This window comes from Castanea sativa, chromosome 5, assembly GCF_040712315.1.
Source record: "Castanea sativa cultivar Marrone di Chiusa Pesio chromosome 5, ASM4071231v1".
In the NCBI taxonomy this organism is placed as follows: domain Eukaryota; kingdom Viridiplantae; phylum Streptophyta; class Magnoliopsida; order Fagales; family Fagaceae; genus Castanea; species Castanea sativa.
Window position 1 is genome coordinate 828,026 of NC_134017.1, and position 19,416 is coordinate 847,441.

General features: G+C 33.9%; 2 protein-coding genes and 1 long non-coding RNA gene across 4 annotated transcripts; 2 read left to right on the plus strand and 1 right to left on the minus strand.

Annotated features, from left to right (window-relative positions):
* Positions 1–795: 795 nt before the first annotated feature.
* Positions 796–2,814, plus strand: LOC142637120 (FCS-Like Zinc finger 17-like). The gene is made up of 2 exons (XM_075811394.1): positions 796–1,151; positions 2,278–2,814. The coding sequence occupies exons 1-2, from the start codon at positions 832–834 to the stop codon at positions 2,492–2,494; spliced, it is 537 nt and encodes a 178-aa protein (XP_075667509.1). The 5' UTR covers positions 796–831; the 3' UTR covers positions 2,495–2,814.
* A 4,552-nt stretch (positions 2,815–7,366) lies between these two features.
* On the plus strand, positions 7,367–8,252 carry LOC142633710 (FCS-Like Zinc finger 17-like). Its single transcript, XM_075807952.1, has 2 exons — positions 7,367–7,705; positions 7,879–8,252. Exons 1-2 carry the CDS (start codon positions 7,389–7,391, stop codon positions 8,093–8,095), a joined length of 534 nt encoding a protein of 177 aa, XP_075664067.1. The 5' UTR covers positions 7,367–7,388; the 3' UTR covers positions 8,096–8,252.
* Positions 8,253–10,666: 2,414 nt separating this feature from the next.
* On the minus strand, positions 10,667–18,250 carry LOC142636964 (uncharacterized). Of its 2 annotated transcripts, none has more exons than XR_012844448.1 (6): positions 18,091–18,250; positions 17,917–17,964; positions 15,953–16,032; positions 11,912–11,949; positions 11,765–11,810; positions 10,667–10,965 (listed from the first exon to the last, which is right to left on the minus strand). It is a non-coding gene; the product is annotated as an uncharacterized LOC142636964 (long non-coding RNA). The 2 variants fall into 2 exon arrangements; XR_012844447.1 differs by having other exon boundaries at positions 11,765–11,829.
* Between the last annotated feature and the right edge of the window lie 1,166 nt (positions 18,251–19,416).

Sequence of the window (19,416 nt, forward strand, 5' to 3'; positions counted from 1 at the left end):
GTTTGTAAAATTCATTGAGCTACAATTAAATTTATTTATTATATAAATATATATTTGCATTTTTATGAATTTTATATAATTTAATGAGAATGCTCCTCTAAATTTTTTGATAAATATTTAAACACAAAATAAATGGTTATTTTATATTTAGTTTTTCAATCACGTGGCTGCAAAAAACCACTTTTCAGACGACCCATGGGAATATGGGATCGAAATGCATGGGATCTGTGTGGGCTTTCACCCAAGCCGACAGATAGGTCTGTGGGCACCAAACCAATCCTCGTAAAACATCACGTTAGATGTTTTACTTCATTGTCAAATCGTAAATCCACCAGTGCGTGATGTTTTTCACTTTTCACGACAAGCATTTACAGCTGTTTTTTCCTTACCACCGTCCTTCTTTTTTCTTTTCGATGGTCTGGGCCAACCCTATATATGATGAATTGAATGCAATCCACATGTTCCTTCTACTTCTACTTGCACATTTTTCACGTTTCTCATCCCATGTTATAGTGTTTATTACTTGGCGGGTCCGCATAATCAAAGGTTTGAAAAATGTTGAATATCAACTATAATTTTTGTTTAACTTTAGACAAAGCATGCAAAGCAAAACACAGTAAAGATTATAAAATTTTTATTATATACAAATGAAAATGAAGCACGTGGGAAACAAAAAAAGTACCAACAACAGTAAAACATGTCGTTTTCTTTGTGTCATTATTTTTCTTTGTATGGACCAAATGCCTTTAAATATCATTCACTCATCCACTTCCCCACTTCATCAAATTCCTCTCTCTCTCTCTCTCTCTCTCTCTCTGCATAAAAAACAAAATGCTTCTAAAGTTCAAGAGTCCCTTCAAAACGGAAGATGAGGTTAATAAGCAGAGTAAACAACATAATAAGTCCAGCTATGCAGGCCATGCAATCTCAAACAACGGCACTTCATTAGCTGTTGGGTTACAAATCCTTACACAGGTTTCACATGGGGAATCCAATATCCTTGTGAAATCCGCATTGAAATTAACCCAACCCACCTCTCATCCTAAATTCCCACTTCATCTTCAGACCAAATCTCTTGAATCTTGCTTTCTAAAAATGTGTCACCTATGTGATAAGGAACTAAGCCCTGATAAAGATGTGTACATGTACAGGTAATTAATCTTATTACATTTCTTGTTAATTAGAGCGAAAGTTATCTTACTAGTATGATAGTATTTTGTAAAATATGCAAGTTCATTACTGTATTTAAGTCTTACTCTTCACTAAATTTTGTGCTCCAATGCTATGGATTATGTATGTTTTTAGACCCTTTAACATAAGTTTTTTAACCTAGTTTTTTAGCCAAGTGATTACTTAAATAAATGATTTAGATCTAGGTTAACACAATAATATCATATCATGCAAATAATGCAAAAAATAAATAAATAAAGAACACCACGATATGATAACCCAAGAAAACCTAACCGGTAAAAAACTTGAAGAGGATTCAACCTAGCAATTCTCAAGGTAAAAACAGATCCACTATGAAAAAATTGAAGTTTTTACAATAGAACTTAGACCACTAACATCTTATTGCTACCTCATGTAGAAAACTTACTACCACGACAACGTGACAGCTTCGAGTCCACGGACCCCTTATTTCTTTGATCTGCAGTAATCACAAGTTCTCCTACTTGTGACTTTGAGACTCCAATAAAAGGTTTAAGACATTTTTTAAAGTTCTTTATGCAGCAACTGAAGAGATCATCAAGTGCTTGAGTGAATCTTGATCTTGATAACTCTATATGTGTGTAAGAAGGTTAACACCTTTAGATCTCACAGAAGATTCAACACACAACTCTTCAAAGACCTTAAAGAGCTTTTGGGTACAAAACCCTAGATCTACAAAAGAGGCACAAGATGCACTCTAATCTCTCTCTGAAAAGCCCCATAAAAACATCCTTAGGGTTTCCTTTATATATTAGGAAAAGTAAATGCGAAACCTTAATCCTTAATGGGCTTGAACTGCTGTTGGGTTGAACTTAAAATTTTGCAGATATTTGTTTCGATCGGTCGAGCCTGTCTTTCGATCGATTGAATCAGACAAATTTCGAATTATTCTTTCTATAACTTGTATGTTCTTGAATCTTGACTTGTATCACCTTGAGCATTATGTAATAATATCTATAGACTCTAGGATTTATATCTAGACAAATTAGTGTTCACGGTTTGCCAATTGTTCTAAACTTTTAGAATCTAACCGATTAAATTAAACTAATTAATGTTATGTTAATGCAGGGGTGACCAAGGCTTCTGTAGTGTAGAGTGCCGGAACAGACAAATTGTATTGGATGAAATGAGAGAATTAGAAGCTTCTACGAAGAACATGGTAGCATCTTATAGACATTGTTGCAATAGTGGTAGACGTGAGACTCAAATACTCCTTGAGGAAATACGTCAGAGACATGAGCCTAGGCCAATCCGTTGTCAAATAAATTGGGCGATAGTGTCATAGAATCATATATAGTTCATAGTTTAACACCCTTTAGTCTCTTTTATTGTGTATTTGCAAATGAAGATGATGTAGAGAGTGGGAAGGGAAAACCGATAGAGTTGGGATTTTTTGTTATATATGGTAAGCAGATGAAATTTCTGCTGCAATACTATTTTTTCCATTTCAAGAGTATAATAAAACAAGCTGATAAGGATGATTTAAAGTAGCGCTTTTTCTCAACCAAAGAAAAGAGTGCTCGATTTCTCTTCTTTCCCTTTCAATTGTAAGATAAATATCACTTATCCTTGTTAAATGTCACTTTCTTTTCTGCTTGTCTGTCACTACAAGACAAGGCCATCACAAATCCATAATCTTGAGTGGGCTTCCGTCAAAGATATTTTGCTAGGATTATCATTTATCAATATGCTTCGATTTGGCATTAGCGTGTTTCACCATTCTTACATAGTGCCACGTAGAGACCAACTACTCGGTGCCAAAAACAAACCATTTTTCTTTTTAAGATATTACGTCTTGTAATTGGAAATGGACAAGGAGTGAGCATATGTATGCTAGATCACTAGCTACTTTTTTAAGGACCTTGGTGTTGCACACAAATCTTGACTCATAAGACAGAGAGGGAAGATGAATTCCCCTTGTGCTTACTGTAGTAAAATCCCACGAAATTCCCAACCTGTGAGACACAAAATATAGAGAAAAAAACACACGCCAAAGAAAAATAATCACACGTACAAAACAATATTTATGTGGTTCGGTAATTTGCCTACGTCCACGGAGTTGTAGAGATTTCATTATTATCAGAGAAAAATACAAAGTATGGCTACAGTCCTTTTTCTCTCTCAAAAACGACAACAACAAACCCTAATCACAAAACCAACGTATTCTACATCTTGCGCATAGGATTCACAATGGACTACAAAACGGGTCAAATTTTTTTCCTAAGAGCGCTGCCCCCGGACCCCTAGGAGGCTTGTCCATGAGCGCTCCAGCTTGGGCTTGTTGGTCCAAGCTTCCATTCCATGGACTAAATCTCAGAAAATCTCCCATTAAAAACCACATAAAACATTATTCGGGTCAGGTTGTCAACCGGATCAAACACAACTAGACTCCTTAAAGCCCAACACTTACTGCTCCTACTAGTAGCCATTACATTTACTAAAACATTCCTTGCTGTTAAAAAAGTTTCACAACTAGTAGCAAATTTCTGTTACACTTCGCTATAGAATTTGTTCAAGAAACTCATCCCTCCAATGCAACCTTATTCCTGAAAATTCAAACAGACCATAAAACACCAAGAAGTATCACAAGCAACTGGATCCTCAAAATAAGCATTGATCCACTGGTCCAGCCAGAATCCAATTAATTGAGGTTGTAACAAATCATATTTAAGTGCACAATTAGAAGCAAACCAAACTTCTCTAACTCTTGTTATAACAGAAAAAGATGATCCAGCAGTTTCTTCACCAATTCCACAAAAGACACAACAGGCTTGTCCCTTTTGCAACTCAACTTTAAAAGATCTAGATAAAGCATTGTGAATTATTTTCCTTAAGAAGAGCAAACATTTAGTAGGGCGCTTCAATTTAGTAGGGCTCACAAATAAACTAGATCTTGATTGATTATCAGATGACTATAAGACATCTATGATCTAAACAAATGATACCGTTTCTTAACACTATGAAGTTCAGAAAATGAATGGAAAATAATTTATCTTTTGGATTACCCTTTGACAAAGGTAATCTCAAGATTTCTTTCAACTTCTCATACCTTATTGGTTATACGTTCCCCCAAAGATAGCAAATGATGATAAGAAAGAGCAAAATTAATATTGAATCTGGATGGATGGCCATGCATCAACCAGTGGCAGCAGTAGAAATTTTTTTTAGATAGCCATTAAGAAAGTTAAATGACAAAGAATCTAAAACAAAGAGAATTTGAATTTATCAACATCACCAAAAGAATAAAAAAGAAAGTAAATACACGAAGTTTTACAAATTTCTTCTACTAGCAAAATGAAAAACCTAAAAGGGATTGGTGAGAGATAGCATGAAAACTGAGAATGCTGAGATTAAAATAATAAAGCAAGAGATTTTTAAATTATCAGAGAATATAAAAAAGGAGAAAGTGATAGATAGAGATTAATGGATGATAACCGCTGTGACCACGAACCAAACCGCCAAGGAGGGCAGAGCTGGTCATCAAGGAGAATTCACAATTCACAATATCTCTCTTGGTATTGTTTTAAAAAAAATGAAATTATAAATTATTTTTATGGAACGGATTGTACGAGTTACAAACCTGAATAACTAGAAGTTTTTATTTTTTTGTTTTTTTAATGAACATTTTGTTGAATAATTTGTTTATTTGTTGTTGTTTGGCATAATCTTGTTTTTTTTTGTTTTTTTTTTCTCTGTGCTCTTATTTGTGTTGTGATATGGCTTGACTTTGGATACTTGGCAAAGTCGGTGGCCTTAGTTTGCTCTAGTGGAAGTAATGGAAGTAGGAGACATTAGCCGACTTTGTTAGTGTGGTAGGGCTATCCACCGGAAACCACCAACTAAACCACTCGATAAAACCGCTTGGACATGAGGCGACCATTGGCTGACCCAGCACCTTGACAATCGGTCGTGGGTGCTCCCATCCAAAACTCGGTCCAAACTGACCTGACCACAACCCTCTTCAGTGTTTGATATCTTGTTCAGATCTGCATTTGTTGTGCTTAAATCTACCTTTATCGTCCCCGATCTCCCATCTCACCGTGCTCAAATCTACTTACACCATGCCCGATCTCCCTCGTCATGCCCTGATCTGTCTTCTTCGTGCCCCGATTTGTCTTCTCCAAGCCCAAATCTGTCTTTGCCATGTGTAGCTCAGCCCAAATCTATCATCTTCGATTGCATGTTCACCAAGATTTTCCGCCTTCGATTTTGACTAAAACCTGATCCGCCACACTCGACAACCGACTCGATCTGATCCAATCTCCTTTTCCGTCAGCGGCAGGTGCTCTTTTCTGCCACCTGATTCTGTTGGGTCAAATCTAGGTTGAGCCCAAATCCAAATTGACCTATCCCATGGACACCCCTAAGAGTGTGTGTGTGTGTGTGTGTGTGTGTGTGTGAGGAATAGTATTGTACAATTAAGAGAAAGAGGCTAGCTACAAGACTAGCACATATACAATAAGGTGCTTTATTCTATGTGAGAGACCCAATGGTGTATTTGGGGTTTGGGTTTGGTGAGAGTACTATTGTGCTACTATTGTAATCTCCTTGCGTATAGTGGAACTTTTTCTGTCACCACCTATGAACATAGGCATATTGTTGAACCACATAAAATTCTTGTGTCTATTTTTCTTCTCTCTTCTTTAATCTTGTGCAAGTGGGCTTATATTTTCACAACAATTTGGACTAATCTTTATTTTTTACTTTGGACTTTTATTTATTATGTTTTTGTTTAAGGGTTTAAGAATCATGTTTCAGGGCCAAAGATTATTTTTGTGAGAAATGCTACAGGGGACAATATTTTTACAAAATTTTTTTGGTGTTAAGCTAGTATTGATGGATAAAAATGTGATGTCAATGGTAGACCCAGTTTAAAACTTGTAATAGCTTGCCACCTAAAGTTTGTTGTAAAAATGTCATAGATGTTAGCATTACTCTACTTTTGTTGCATCCAAATTCTTGGGATTCTCAAGTGGATGTTCAATATTTTTTTAGGGAGGTCAAAACTTGTTAACTTAAAAATAATTATGTATATAAACATTTTTTTTGCAAGTATATTTTTTATTTTTATTTTTGTGTGCAATAAACAATACACGTAGAACCGCAAGTGCATGGCATCAACTCTATAAAGGAATCGTCTAGATAAAATGAAAAACTATCATTCATAAATATATAAAATGGTAAAATAATATTATGGTCCTTAAACCTTTCTTAAAAAAAAATTCGTCCCTAAATTTTAATTTTTTTTTCCATCCTTTAACTTTATAAAGAGTTTTTCCAATAGTTTAGTAAAAAAAAAAAAAAATAGGGATGAAAAAGAATATTTTTCAATAGTTATGGATGAAAAAGATAGTTTTAAATTTGAGGACATAAATAAAACAATTTCAATATTTTAGGAATGAAAGATGAACTATTTAATAGTTTAAGGATGAAAAACAAAATTTTAGTAAAATTTGAGGACCAAAATAGTGTTTTACCATATATAAAACTATCAACAAGAATTAATAAAGTCATGAATCCCATGCATTGCAAGAAAGATGACTACCTTAAACAATTATGTATTTGGGGATTAAAATAACTAAATTTGAAATACTACTGATCAAATTGATAGCGAAACTAAATTAATTTGAAATTGCCAAAATGTATTTTAACCAAAAATGTATATAACCAATTTGCTCATATCTGACTATTTTCTCATTCTACAGCATTATACTACATTTTCTTTCTTCCTTTTCTACATGGCAGACATTAGCCAAGAAGGGACAGCACGACCGAGACAGCAATTGGATTTCGAAGCCAATGGTTTTCCCTTTCGTAAAACAAAGTCCATGAATCCCTCTTACTCTTTCTTTCGTCCTTTTTTTCTTGGGTCCTTTAATAATTTCTTACAATATAATTTTTGCTTAAACTTTAGTCTTAGACAAAGCATGCAATGCAAAACGCGGTAAAGATTATAAAATTATTATAGACAAAACAAAATGAAGCACGTGGGAAGCAAAAACAGTACTAACAACAGTAAAACATGTCGTTTTCCTTGTGTCATTATTTCTCTGAGTGTGGACCAAATGCCTCTAAATATAATTCACTTGGCCACTTCACAACTTCATCAAATTCCTCCCTCCCTCTCTCTCTCTCTCTCTCTCTCTCTCTCTCTCTCTCCAATCTGCAATACAAACAAAATGCTTCTAAAGTTCAAGAGTCCCTTTAAAATGGAAGATGTAGTTAATAAGCAGAGTAAACAACATAATAAGTCCAGCTATGCAGGCCATGCAATCTCAAACAACCACACTTCATTTGCTGTTGGGTTACAAATCCTTACACAGATTTCACATGGTGAATCCAATATCCTTGTGAAATCCGCATTGAAATTAACCCAACCCACCTCTCAATTCCCAGTAATTCATCTTCATACCAAATCTCTTGAATCTTGCTTTCTAAAAATGTGTTGCCTATGTGACAAGAAACTAAGCCCTGATAAAGATGCGTACATGTACAGGTAATTAATCTTATAACATTTCTTGTTAATTAGAGCGACAGTTATCTTACTAGTATGATAATATTTTGTAAAATATGTTAGTTCATTACTGTATTTAAGTCTTGCCCTTTACTAAATTTTGTGCTTCAGTGTTATGAATATCAATCAAAATAACTTATGTTATGTTAATGCAGGGGTTACCAAGGCTTTTGTAGTATAGAGTGCCGGAACAGACAAATTGTATTGGATGAAATGAGAGAATTAGAAACTTCTACGAAGAAAATGGTGGCGTCTTATAGATATTGTTGCAATAGTGACAGACGTGAGACTCAAATCCTCCTAGAGGAAATACGTCAGAGACATGAGCCTAGGCCAATCCGATATCAAATAAATTGGGCGATAGTGTCATAGCTAGAATCATATATTGTGCATTTGCAAGTGAAAATGATGTAGAGTGGGAAGGGGAAAGTGAAAGAGTTGGAATTTCTTGTTATATTTCGTAAGCAGATGAAATTTCTGCTGTAGTACTATTTTTTTCCACGTTCAAGAGTATAATAAAACAAGCTGATAAGGATGATTTGAAGTAGCGCTTTTTCTGAACCAAAGAAAAAAATGCTCAATTTCTTTTCTTTCCCTTTCAATTGTAAGATAAATATCACTTATTCTTGTTGTATGTCACTTTCTTTTCTTATCTGTCACTAGAAGACAAGGCCATCACAAATCCACAATCTTAAGTGGGCTTCCCTCAAAGATATTTTGCTAGGGTCATTATTTATCAATATGCTTTGATTTGGCAATAGCGTGTTTCAGCATCCTTACATGGTTGCCACATAGAGACCAACTACTCGCGCGGTACCCAAAAACAAAACCATTTTTCTTTTAATATATTACGTCTTGTGATTGGAAATGTATAAGGAATGAGCATATGTGTATGCTAGAGTACTGCTATATTGAGAGGAGGTCTAGTTTGTGCTAACGGTTTTGAACTAGTGTGATCACTAGCTACGTTTTTATGGACCTTGTTGTTGCACACAAATCGTGACTCAGAAAGGCAGAGAGGGAAGATTAATCCCCTTGTGCTTACTGCTAAAGGAGCTTCAGGCTTTGATTTTGCACTTCCACAAAAACAGCCATCCCTACATTCGAAAGCATCCTCACTAAATTTCCCTCTTCTCATTTTAACACCTACAACCAACAAAATAGCTTTCCTTCCCACATAACTACCATAATCAAAAACTTCTGATTCCTACTGGTAGCCATTACATTTACTAAAACATTCCCTGCTGTCAAAACAGTTTCACAACTAGTGGCCCATATTCGATCTTTTACACTCAGCTATATATAGAATTCGGTCAAGAAAGTCATCCCTCCGGATGCAACCTTATTCCTGAAGATTCAAACAGACCATGAAACACCAAGAAGTATTACAATAAAATGAGAGTTAGCTACTAAATCCTCAAAATAAGCATTAATCTACTGGTCTAGCTAGCCAGAATCCAATTAATTGAGGTTGTATGTAACAAATTATATTTAAGTGTGATGGAGAGTCAAAGCACACGTGTCAAGAGTGTTATTGGTTTTTGCTTGGACAAAGCTAGGCTGGTGGGTCAAGGGATTGGGCCTGGTCCTTTCCGCAGAATGAGCCTTTGCTGGATTGAGGCCCAAAGCACCCGGCAGAATGACTCAAGATGAACTCGTCCATGGCAAAACAATACACTCCAAAAAAGGATAATAGCACAGCCTATGTGGGTTGGTCTCCCAAAATGGTGGCAATTCACCCAAAGTCTCTCCTTAAACAAACACCCCAAACCTTATTTTAGAAGGTAATACTTGTTGCACATAAGCTTTTATTCACAATTTTACACACTCCATTTTTTAACTAAAATCGTGACTTCTAAGTTCAAATTTGTGACGACGTCAAGTTATGGTTTCAGTTTAAAAATAGGGTATGTGTAAGACTGTGTAATAAACACATCTCTATTCGGATGCACAAAAAAATTATGATTTGACGAAATCCTTAGGCCTTTAGGTGGCTCCAATGGTTCCACATATAAACATTTTTACTTCCTCAAACACTAATGGTATCATATAATTTAGGTAAAATCAAAATTGTCCTTAAACTAATTTCTTCAAATTCTTTGTCCAAATTATTACTGTAGTAGTTAATTCAAGTAAAAAAGGGGAGAGGGTGTCAATTTTAATTTTTAAGTGGTCTAAAAACAACAAATATCTTGCTGGTATCTTTTGCATGTAGTGATGTATTAGTACGAGAAATTTCATTTGGAGAACTTAGAAGTTAATATGTCCTATATGAGTGCATGCAACTTCGATGTAACACCCTAGCGAGCAGTAAGATATATAGCCTCAAATTTTCTTTTGGCCATTGATGAGATTAATAATTATCTCTACATGTGGAAAAAAAAAAACCACTCATAAAACATATAAGAGAACAAATAATCAGGATGCATTTATCATAAAACTTATCCTTCTGCTAGAGTAATGTTGTAATTTACTCAAGCAATCACGGATGCTCTGTTTTCCCACTACAACAAATTAGACTTTTTTCAAGGGTCAAAACCCCTAAAAAAAGTATTAAAAAACCTTGAAAGAAATTATTTTAAGAGTCTAACCGACCCTTGATAACCTTTGAAACATATACCGTCGAAAAAGAAATTTTGAGAGCCTTCGTGCCCCTCAAAACAAGTGCTCTAATCTTATTTTGAGGGTGAAGAGACCCTTAAATAACCTTTTACCAAGGTTTAAAAGATTTATACTTACAACCCTTGATAAATAAGGTTATTTAAGGGGTCTCTTGACCCTCAAAATAAGATTTTATTTTATTTTAAAAAAAAACCACAATCATGCACTATATATATATATATACATTCATGAAGTTAGACATGGTAGCAAGTGGTGGCAAATTGATGCCAACCATAAACCTGGCAATTGATTAAAAAAGCTTAAAACAAGAAATTAAAGGACTGCACAAGAACCCAAATACACAAAGTGAAAAGTATCAACAATCCTGTATGATCAAACAATCATTAGGGGAGAGAAGCATCTATAAAATCCCCCCGAAAAATTTCAATGTACCATAGCTTTAACAGACACACAGGTCTAGGCCTATCACTTATCAGTTTAGCAGAATCAAAAACTACACAAATCCCTCAATGATTCTTATAAAGGTATGAATCTAAGACGTTTTGTGGGCTGGTCTTGGATATGTATATCCTCCCCTTGTTTATGGCTGTGCTAGCCTTGCTGTCCAGCCCAGGAGGAACCTGTAAAACAATCAATTGCTTGTGAGCCATATTTCTTGGATGTTGTCAAATGTCATGCATGTGATTTATTTATCTACAAAAGCTGAGGTAGTTTAAGTCCTAGTTTATTACAAAGCAGTTTAAAACAGTGGATGCCATGTTGGCAGGGCGAAGGACAGGAGAAATTTAACAATGAAGACCCGAGCAGTTGAAGCACAAACAAAAGATTGTCAAACTTATGTTAGATAGTAAACTGGATGCGACTCTTATTGATGATCACTATTCTTGGAACACAAGCCAATTTATGGTACTTGGTAACTAAATATTCTTTAACAAGTATGGCAATAATGCAAATGCATGGTAATCAGCCACAATTCTCATTCCAAAGTAACATTTACATATGATGGTAAATCACAATTATTTTATAGAACTATGGCAAAATGAACTACATTTGCCACCTAATTCTTGTCCATCTATAGCAAAATGCATAGTATAGCTTTCATGCTTAACAACCGAACAATAATAACAACTTAGGGACTATGATTTTGATTATTCCTGAATATGCTCCACATATTATAGCCAATTTTTCATACAAAATGTTTGGGGACCCAAAACCAGAGCCATTTATGGTACAAGTTAACATAATAAGATATCAAACTAGAATTCCTAGAAGCATTCTCAACCTCCATTGGAATTGAAGGGAAATTGAATGAAAGATACTGGACTACTTCCAAATACTGATCCAGCCATTCACAATCCAAAAATTAGTTTGTTGTAAAGAGATTGTTAATAAGACATGTTAAAAGCTTAAACTGCATACCATTGAACGCTGTGCTGAGAATATTGAATTCATGATTGCAACATATCTGGAGAAGGGGAAAAAAACTTTCAGAGTAAAAGCTCAACCAAGCAGTACAAAAAATATAACATAATAATAAAATACTTCCAAAGATTATAAAGAACATACTGTTCTGGCCCATCTGACGATCCCTGCACACATAAAATCTGCTCCCATATGTTAGTAACTTTATCAGAGAAATATACCATTAAGTTCATAAAAATCCTATAAAAATGTGATAAAATGAAATACAAACAAAACCCCCATTTCTAGGAATTAACAGAAGTGGTTTTCAATGTAGAAAAATAAATAATAAAAATTCAATTCTAGACAAGTACTCAATCATGGAATTGCAATGCAAACCTTTTCCCTCCTTTTGAGATCTGCTATGAGTAGGTAGAAGATGCCTAATTAATAGCCTAACTAATTATGTCATCGATCAAATGTTTAAAATTTTGCAATTTAAAATTATGCATTCAAAATGGTTTTCAGGATCAAATAGTAAATACCTTTGGATTGGAGCTAAATCTGATGTGCACATCAAAAATATAGAAAACATGTAATCCAATTATTATATTCATATACTTTCCGCTCTTGCAAAATTTCAAAATGATTAAAGATCAATAATTATGTCATCAATCAAATGTTTAAAATTGAAATTTTTGCCATTTCAAATTATGCATTCAAAGTAAGTTTATGGATCAAATAGTAAATATCTTTGGATTGGAGCAAAATTTGACGTGCACATAAAAAATATAGAAAACATGTAATCTAATTATAAAATTTTCAAATTATTATTCTAAATAAAAAGTTATCAGATGATGTAACATTCTTGAATTATATATCATTTTCCTCATGTTTTGGCTTTGTTTGTTTCATAGTTTTTCTCTTTTAAATCTCTCTATTAATGATATTAAGAGTGTAAAAATATAAAAACCCATATTAATGAAATAATGTAAATTACAATGGAATTCATAAAAATAACAACATGAGCATAATGTGATTGGCATAATGTGATTGGCTGAATTTACACTTTGAACACAACCACAAGGCAATTACTAGGATTATTTAATATGCTTAAGTGCTAAGGTTTGCATTTATAAATAAAAAAAAAAAAAAAGGAAAAAGTCTAACTAGTAGAGCTAATCAGCTAAAATTCAGGATTCAGTTCCCACATCCAGCTTGAGCTGAGAAAAGGAAAAACAATATAATTTGCATTACATTCCACTTTAATGAACTAATGCCTTTGGCTAATTAAAGAAAGCAACCTAAAATACATTCAATAGCAATAAATTTGGAAAATCCAGGACTCAATTTCTTAATGCAATACAACCTAATAAGGTGGGCAGCCGTTAATGGTACAAGCGTACTTTGTATTTTTTTGGGGTCAGACAAGGAATTACCAATTGCAATTAAATGAGGAACAGACAAGGCCTTGGCCAATTGGTGACCTGAAGAGCTTGCATGAACAAAATCCACCTGCTTCCTTCTAATCAAACTATTAATAACACCACCTCCAACCCATGAACTTCCTTTTCCTCCACCCTCTTGTGAATCAGCCAACAGACCCATCTCAGAAACTAAACACAACAAACAACAACTTGTGCTGTTGATTTGTTTTCTTTAAAAAATATATATACACACAACAACAACAACAACAAAAAATATGTATATATGAATATGAACGATTCTTCTATCAGACTATAGATTTTTTTTACTTATTATTTACATACAAACCTGCCCGCATCCCCAACAGTAGATAAAATAAAAATCCTTTAGTTTTGTTTTCTGACAAAATCAGAATGAGGTTGCTTGCTTTTGTAGAATTCTCTTATAAATTTCAATTTCTATCTACCAACACTTGCCCCTCAACCAAATCCATATCTAACCTAATGCTAATGTCATTTCAGCTTCCAAATACTATCAATATCTCAACCAAACCTAAAAACTCGTTTTCCCACATTCAACAGTCCCAAACCATGAATAATCCAATATCCAATTTTTCTTTTGCCCTTCCCATACTTTCTTATCTGCCAGAAAATCCAAAACCCAAATCCAATAACCCTATATTTGTTATAAAACCAGCTCAAGCAAGATTGATTCCAACACGTTTTACTTTCCCCATACTTTTTCAGCATCCAAACAAAAAAGAATTAACATTCAAAGTTTCACAGAAAAATATAACCTTTATGCTGATCCAGATTTAAACTCACTAAGAATCGAAAATTCAGTTCAAATTTCCCTATAGTTTTTACAAAACTATCTCAAGCTAGGTAGTTCCAACAATTTTCCTCACTTTCTCAGCACCCTAAGAAACCCTTTAGTTATCCAATAAACCACTTCACCAAAAGTCTTCCAAGTGCCCCCTCCCCTGCAGAGAAAGTTCAAAAAAATCCAAAACCCATTTCTGAATCCTCCATAGTTGCTACAAAACCAGCTCATATAGTAGCACTTCTTTAGCATTTAAACAAACCAACAAATTAATATCCAATTAGAAATATTAACAAGATCTTTCATATAAGTCCAAGCGGCGGCCAAGCAATCATGTAAGAAAGAAATGATACTTTTTTTTGGATGAACAAAATTTTTATTAACAAAGGAACATTGTACAACAAGCACACATCTAACCAAACCAAACCAACACAAATCAACCCGCAAGAAACTATCTGAAACAACAACCAAAATCACTGTCACATCCTGCTGATCAGAAGGTTTAATAATTACAGTGAGGAAATACCCATTTACAACATAAAGCCCTGAGAAGGATTGAGTTGTAGTAGCACCATTTGGCTTCCACCCTAGCTTGAACTACCCACTTGATATCACACACAATGGTCTCCTCTGTTCTAACAGAGTACCACAATGAATAAGAGAACTCCTTTCGGTGCCAAATATGATAAACAGAGGCCCCAAAAGCTAATTTACAAACCACAGCTTTCATACTCCTTCCTTTTAGGTTCTTCTCACCCCAATCAACAATGTCATCCCAATAAACCTTAGGACTCCTTCCAAAAAACAAGTGGTTCTCACTCTCCCCACCACTTCTGCATATAAGACACAAGCTGAATCCCCCTTCTATGACCCATTGCAGTATCCTATCTAGAATTGCCAGCCTATTCTAATGGTTAGCCACGCAAGAAGAAAGCGCGTGAAAACCCAATTCCAACACGTTTCCCCCACACTTACTCTTTATCCACACAAACCAGCTCAAACAAAAATGTCAAGCCAATCCAAAACCCAATTCTAAATACCCTTTATTTATTTTTCCAAACAAACCCTAACTAATATAAAAGCCTGCAAAATCCAATGCACTAAAAAAAAGCCCAATTTTCATCTAAAAATCCAAACTTCAATCCAAATATCCTTATATTCAGCTCAAGCAGAAATGTCAAGCCAATCCAAATTCCAATACCTAATAAAAGTAGCTCAAACAAGCTACACATTCTCAGAATCCAAACAAACCCCAACTAAAACCTAATTCCAAACCCAATTGTCACCTAAAAATATCCAAACTTCAATTCCAAATTGGCAACAACATCATATTCCATTTCACACTGAACATAAGCATATAAAATGTTACAAAAAAAAAATTTCACACTGTAATTTCAAAAGTTTCAAATTCAATTGAGTTTCCAAAGCAAATATTAACAATAACAACAAAGAGAAACTTATGAAGACCCCAAAACAGAGATCAAATACCAAAGGCTACATGTGATCAAAACCAAAAAAAAAAGAAGCTAAAAACACAGCAAACGTTAAACTCAAAACATGAGTAGAGGGATTTACCTGGGTAGCTATGGAAGATTAATGACCAGACTTAGTTTCAGAGAGAGAGAGAGAGAGATTTGGACAAAGGTTGTGGGTGTTGTTGATGTAAAGACTAGGAGGAGTATTAGTTTGACGGTCAAATATTTGGACAAAGGTTGTAGCTCCTTATTAGAATTCAATTTTATTAAACAAACTAAACTCCCATCTTTAATTACACAATAAATGAAGTCAGAAAAAAAGTGAATTGCACTCTGATTTATATAAGATCATATAATACAAACAAAGAAGTTAACAAGTTCAAAGATCCGAACTCTCAATATAAATTGCCCAATATATCATTTTAGCATTTTACAAATCCAATTCCACCAAAAGGGTATCGAAATGAAAAAAAAAAAAAATTACCTGAATTAGACACAGATTGAAAAACTCAGATTTGGCGTCCGACCGAGCTGAGAGCTGAGAAGAAGGTAACAATGGAAGACCTATAGAAACACAAAAAAACGAAAACAAACGAAAAAAACGAAGCTCAACTTCAAACTGAATCGGTAGGTTCAATCAGTTTCATTTCAGGAAAAGTACGGGCCAAAAGTGGGACCGACCATTCTAAATAGCTTTGACTGTGCAATATATGGTTCATTCTAAATAGTTTACCACTCAGATTACAACAGTAACACTAAATTAACATGTTAGTCAGGATTCTCAAGCACATGAAAAACAGAGTGCCATCTCAAGCAAAGAAAAAAGTAATCAGAACAGTTGATTGGTACCTAAATTTCCAAATCCACAATCAATACAATCAAGAATTCAAGAGTTGTTTGAGTGATGGACTTCAATAAGCTCTTAAAAGGTACGGAAAGAAACTCATAGACAAAGCAAGGCATTTGCTATTACCAACTAAGTGAGAGCTAATAATTTACACTTCAAGGGACCAACAACAAAGAATATATTTTGATAATAACAAAATGGTCTGTCTTGTGTGTTAATGAGAATGCTAGAAGTTTCAGGTAAGTAGCAATACGCTTATAACTTTCCTAATTTGAATGGCAGCAAAATTTTTCCAATCCTCAAAGCCTCGAAATGCTCATTATGTTTCACTTTCCTTTGATTTTCTCAGAAATTTTGCTTAGAAAATTACTTACTCAGCCAATAATTTGGAGAAACCAGAATCCAAAATGATAACATAAATAAGTAGTGCAAAGACACCATTAATTCATGTACAGTACATAGTACATACAGGCATTCAGTACATTCATTCATTCAGTCCGAGCACATGTTAAAAGAATAGAACCATCTTTCCCAAACTTGTCCCTCAGCGTGACAAGACTCCCAAATCCTCAACAATGTTATAAAACAACACTATTAAATTTGGATACTGTCAGTCCAACATTGCTATACCGAGGATCTGTTTAAACTCTAAACTCAAATTTACCATTGAATTTTCCAATACATGATTGGATATCACCCCCCCCCCCCCCACCCAAATCAGAAAAATGAAAAGAAAAGAGGCAAATGCCCCATAAATTCTTCTTTAACTACATCACTAGGTCAAGTAATTTCCCATAACCATCCAACTCCACATAATCAATTTTACTATCCATAGAAAACTCCTAACTCAAATTCTCCACTAGATAGATTTTCAATGTGGCAATAGTTCAACCTGTTTCTGATATTCAAATCAATCAAAACCTGCATCTCTCTTCCAACCAAAAATATCAACAAAATCAAATCCACATGCAGCAATCATGAAGAATTGAATAATATGAAGAACTTTAATTACATTGACAGTTTAACTCATTTTCACACAATTCACACTAGGATTAGAAAGCAAAATACCTCAACTTTCACTCTTCAATCACTCACTCACTCACTCACTAATCACACTAATGCTTTGAAATTCATCAAACACTTTTGGCAATTCCAAGAAAAACCTAAATATCAACAAAATCAAATCCACCCGCAGCAATCGTGAAGAATTGAATAATATGAAGAACTTTAATCACATTGACTCTTTAACTCATTTTCACACAATTCACACTAAGATTTGAAAGCAACATAACTCAACTTTCACTCTCCAATCACTCACTAATCACACTATTGCTTTGAAATTCATCAAACGCTCTTTTGCAAATTCCAAGCAAAACCTACATATCAACAAAATCAAATCCACACAAAGCGATAGCTACTTACGATAGTAAAGTTCAAATTTGCAACATATTCAAGCAACAAACAGTCACACTACACTTCCTAACCCTAACATTTTCTCGGCAACCAAACAGACAAAAAAAATGAACGATTAAACACTGAAAACCCTAGAAATCAAGTGCGATTAGAGGGAAAGAAGACTTCGAGAGAGAGAGAGAGTTTACGATGGACTTGAGGTGGTTGTGGATGGAGTCAAGATCGGCGTCGAAGTCCTAGATCAATCGCATTACAAGTAAAACGAAATGTGAAACGAAATCATGGGGAAATTGATGAAAAAGTGTGGGTAAACCAAACAAAACAAAAAAATCAAAGACGAAATTAGGGTTTGTGATTCGTACCTAATCGGAGCTGAGAAACGGTGATCATCTAAATCGGCAGAGAGATGAAGAGTCACAAAATGGAGATGATCGTCGAGCTCTATGAGATCTCCATGATCGACGAGCTATGAGTTCTAGCTATGAGAAGCAGTGCTGCGATTTCTACTCTCAGACAAAGAACTCTGTGTTTTTTTGTTAGTTAGTTTGTTTTAAATTTTATATAATACGGCTATAGTTTTAAATTTAGTTGTGGGCTTTTTGCAACGGATGAAAATTTTGTTGTGAGCTTTTTTCAAGGGTTGAAAAATTTGTAATATTTTATCAAGGATTATTAGCTGAAAAAATTGGTGAGTTTTTTTTTTTCCCATTTATTTCATGGGTGCTTTAACTTATTTTGAGGGACCAAATAATATTTGAAATAAAGTTTAGTAATAAAGCCCTTTGCATTTTTATTTATAGGTTGTATCGACAGATTTTAGTAAACCCTCGATAAAAAAGAGTTGAAATAACTGCACTTTGTTGTAGTGTCCACTTCTTTCCTACATGTTTCTTGGAAGTTTCCACATCTCTTACTGTGTGAAAGTTTCACCAAGAGAAAAGGTTTGGTTTGTAATTCTTATAAGAAATAAAAGTGTATTCATAGGCGTTATTATAATTAGTTCGTGACAAATTGAGGCTCACATAGTCACACAAATAACCTTTTGTATTGGATATTAGTGAAACTAGTATGTAATTCATGCTATCGCACAGGAATAGATATAATTTAATAAAACAATGAAAATAAATATATTGCATTTTATTATTTAAGTGATACTATTGGTTTTTTTATTTAATTTATTAATCAGGAGTTTAGTCATGTTTAAAAGACTTAGTTTATTAATGTTTAATAAAACTTAGTATTATGTAATTTTTTAACAAATATTTTTATCATACAAAATTATAATGAAAGAATGTTACATAGACATATATATTTAAGGTTGATTCATACACGGTACATATAGCTATGATTAAGTTGCTTAATCACAAACCATTTTTAGCAAAATATTTTAATCAATTAAATGTAAATCTCATAACAATATATAATAATAGAATAACGTGAATCTCATAAAAAAAAATTTTAATCAATTAAAAATCACTAAAATTATGAGCAAAAAATGTAAAGACAAACAAATAGGATAAGAACTAATTCCTTCAAAGAAAACTTACAGTGAGTTGAGAAAACTACACAAATAATCTTTGATGTCTGAAGAATAATGGGATTACAACTTCCTATCAAAATTGGGTAGAGACTCGTGCTGATAACGTGTTATAAAAAAAGAAAAGAAACTTGCAACATCAATGATAGGA

What these genes read in the sequence shown, in the direction of transcription:
- LOC142633710 (XM_075807952.1), top strand. Translation starts at nt 7,389, where the DNA reads ATGCTTCTAAAGTTCAAGAGTCCCTTTAAAATGGAAGATGTAGTTAAT. An exon ending in AAAGATGCGTACATGTACAG is followed by an intron (nt 7,706 to 7,878) that starts GTAATTAATCTT and finishes ATGTTAATGCAG; the next exon opens with GGGTTACCAAGGCTTTTGTA.
- LOC142637120 (XM_075811394.1), top strand. Translation starts at nt 832, where the DNA reads ATGCTTCTAAAGTTCAAGAGTCCCTTCAAAACGGAAGATGAGGTTAAT. An exon ending in AAAGATGTGTACATGTACAG is followed by an intron (nt 1,152 to 2,277) that starts GTAATTAATCTT and finishes ATGTTAATGCAG; the next exon opens with GGGTGACCAAGGCTTCTGTA.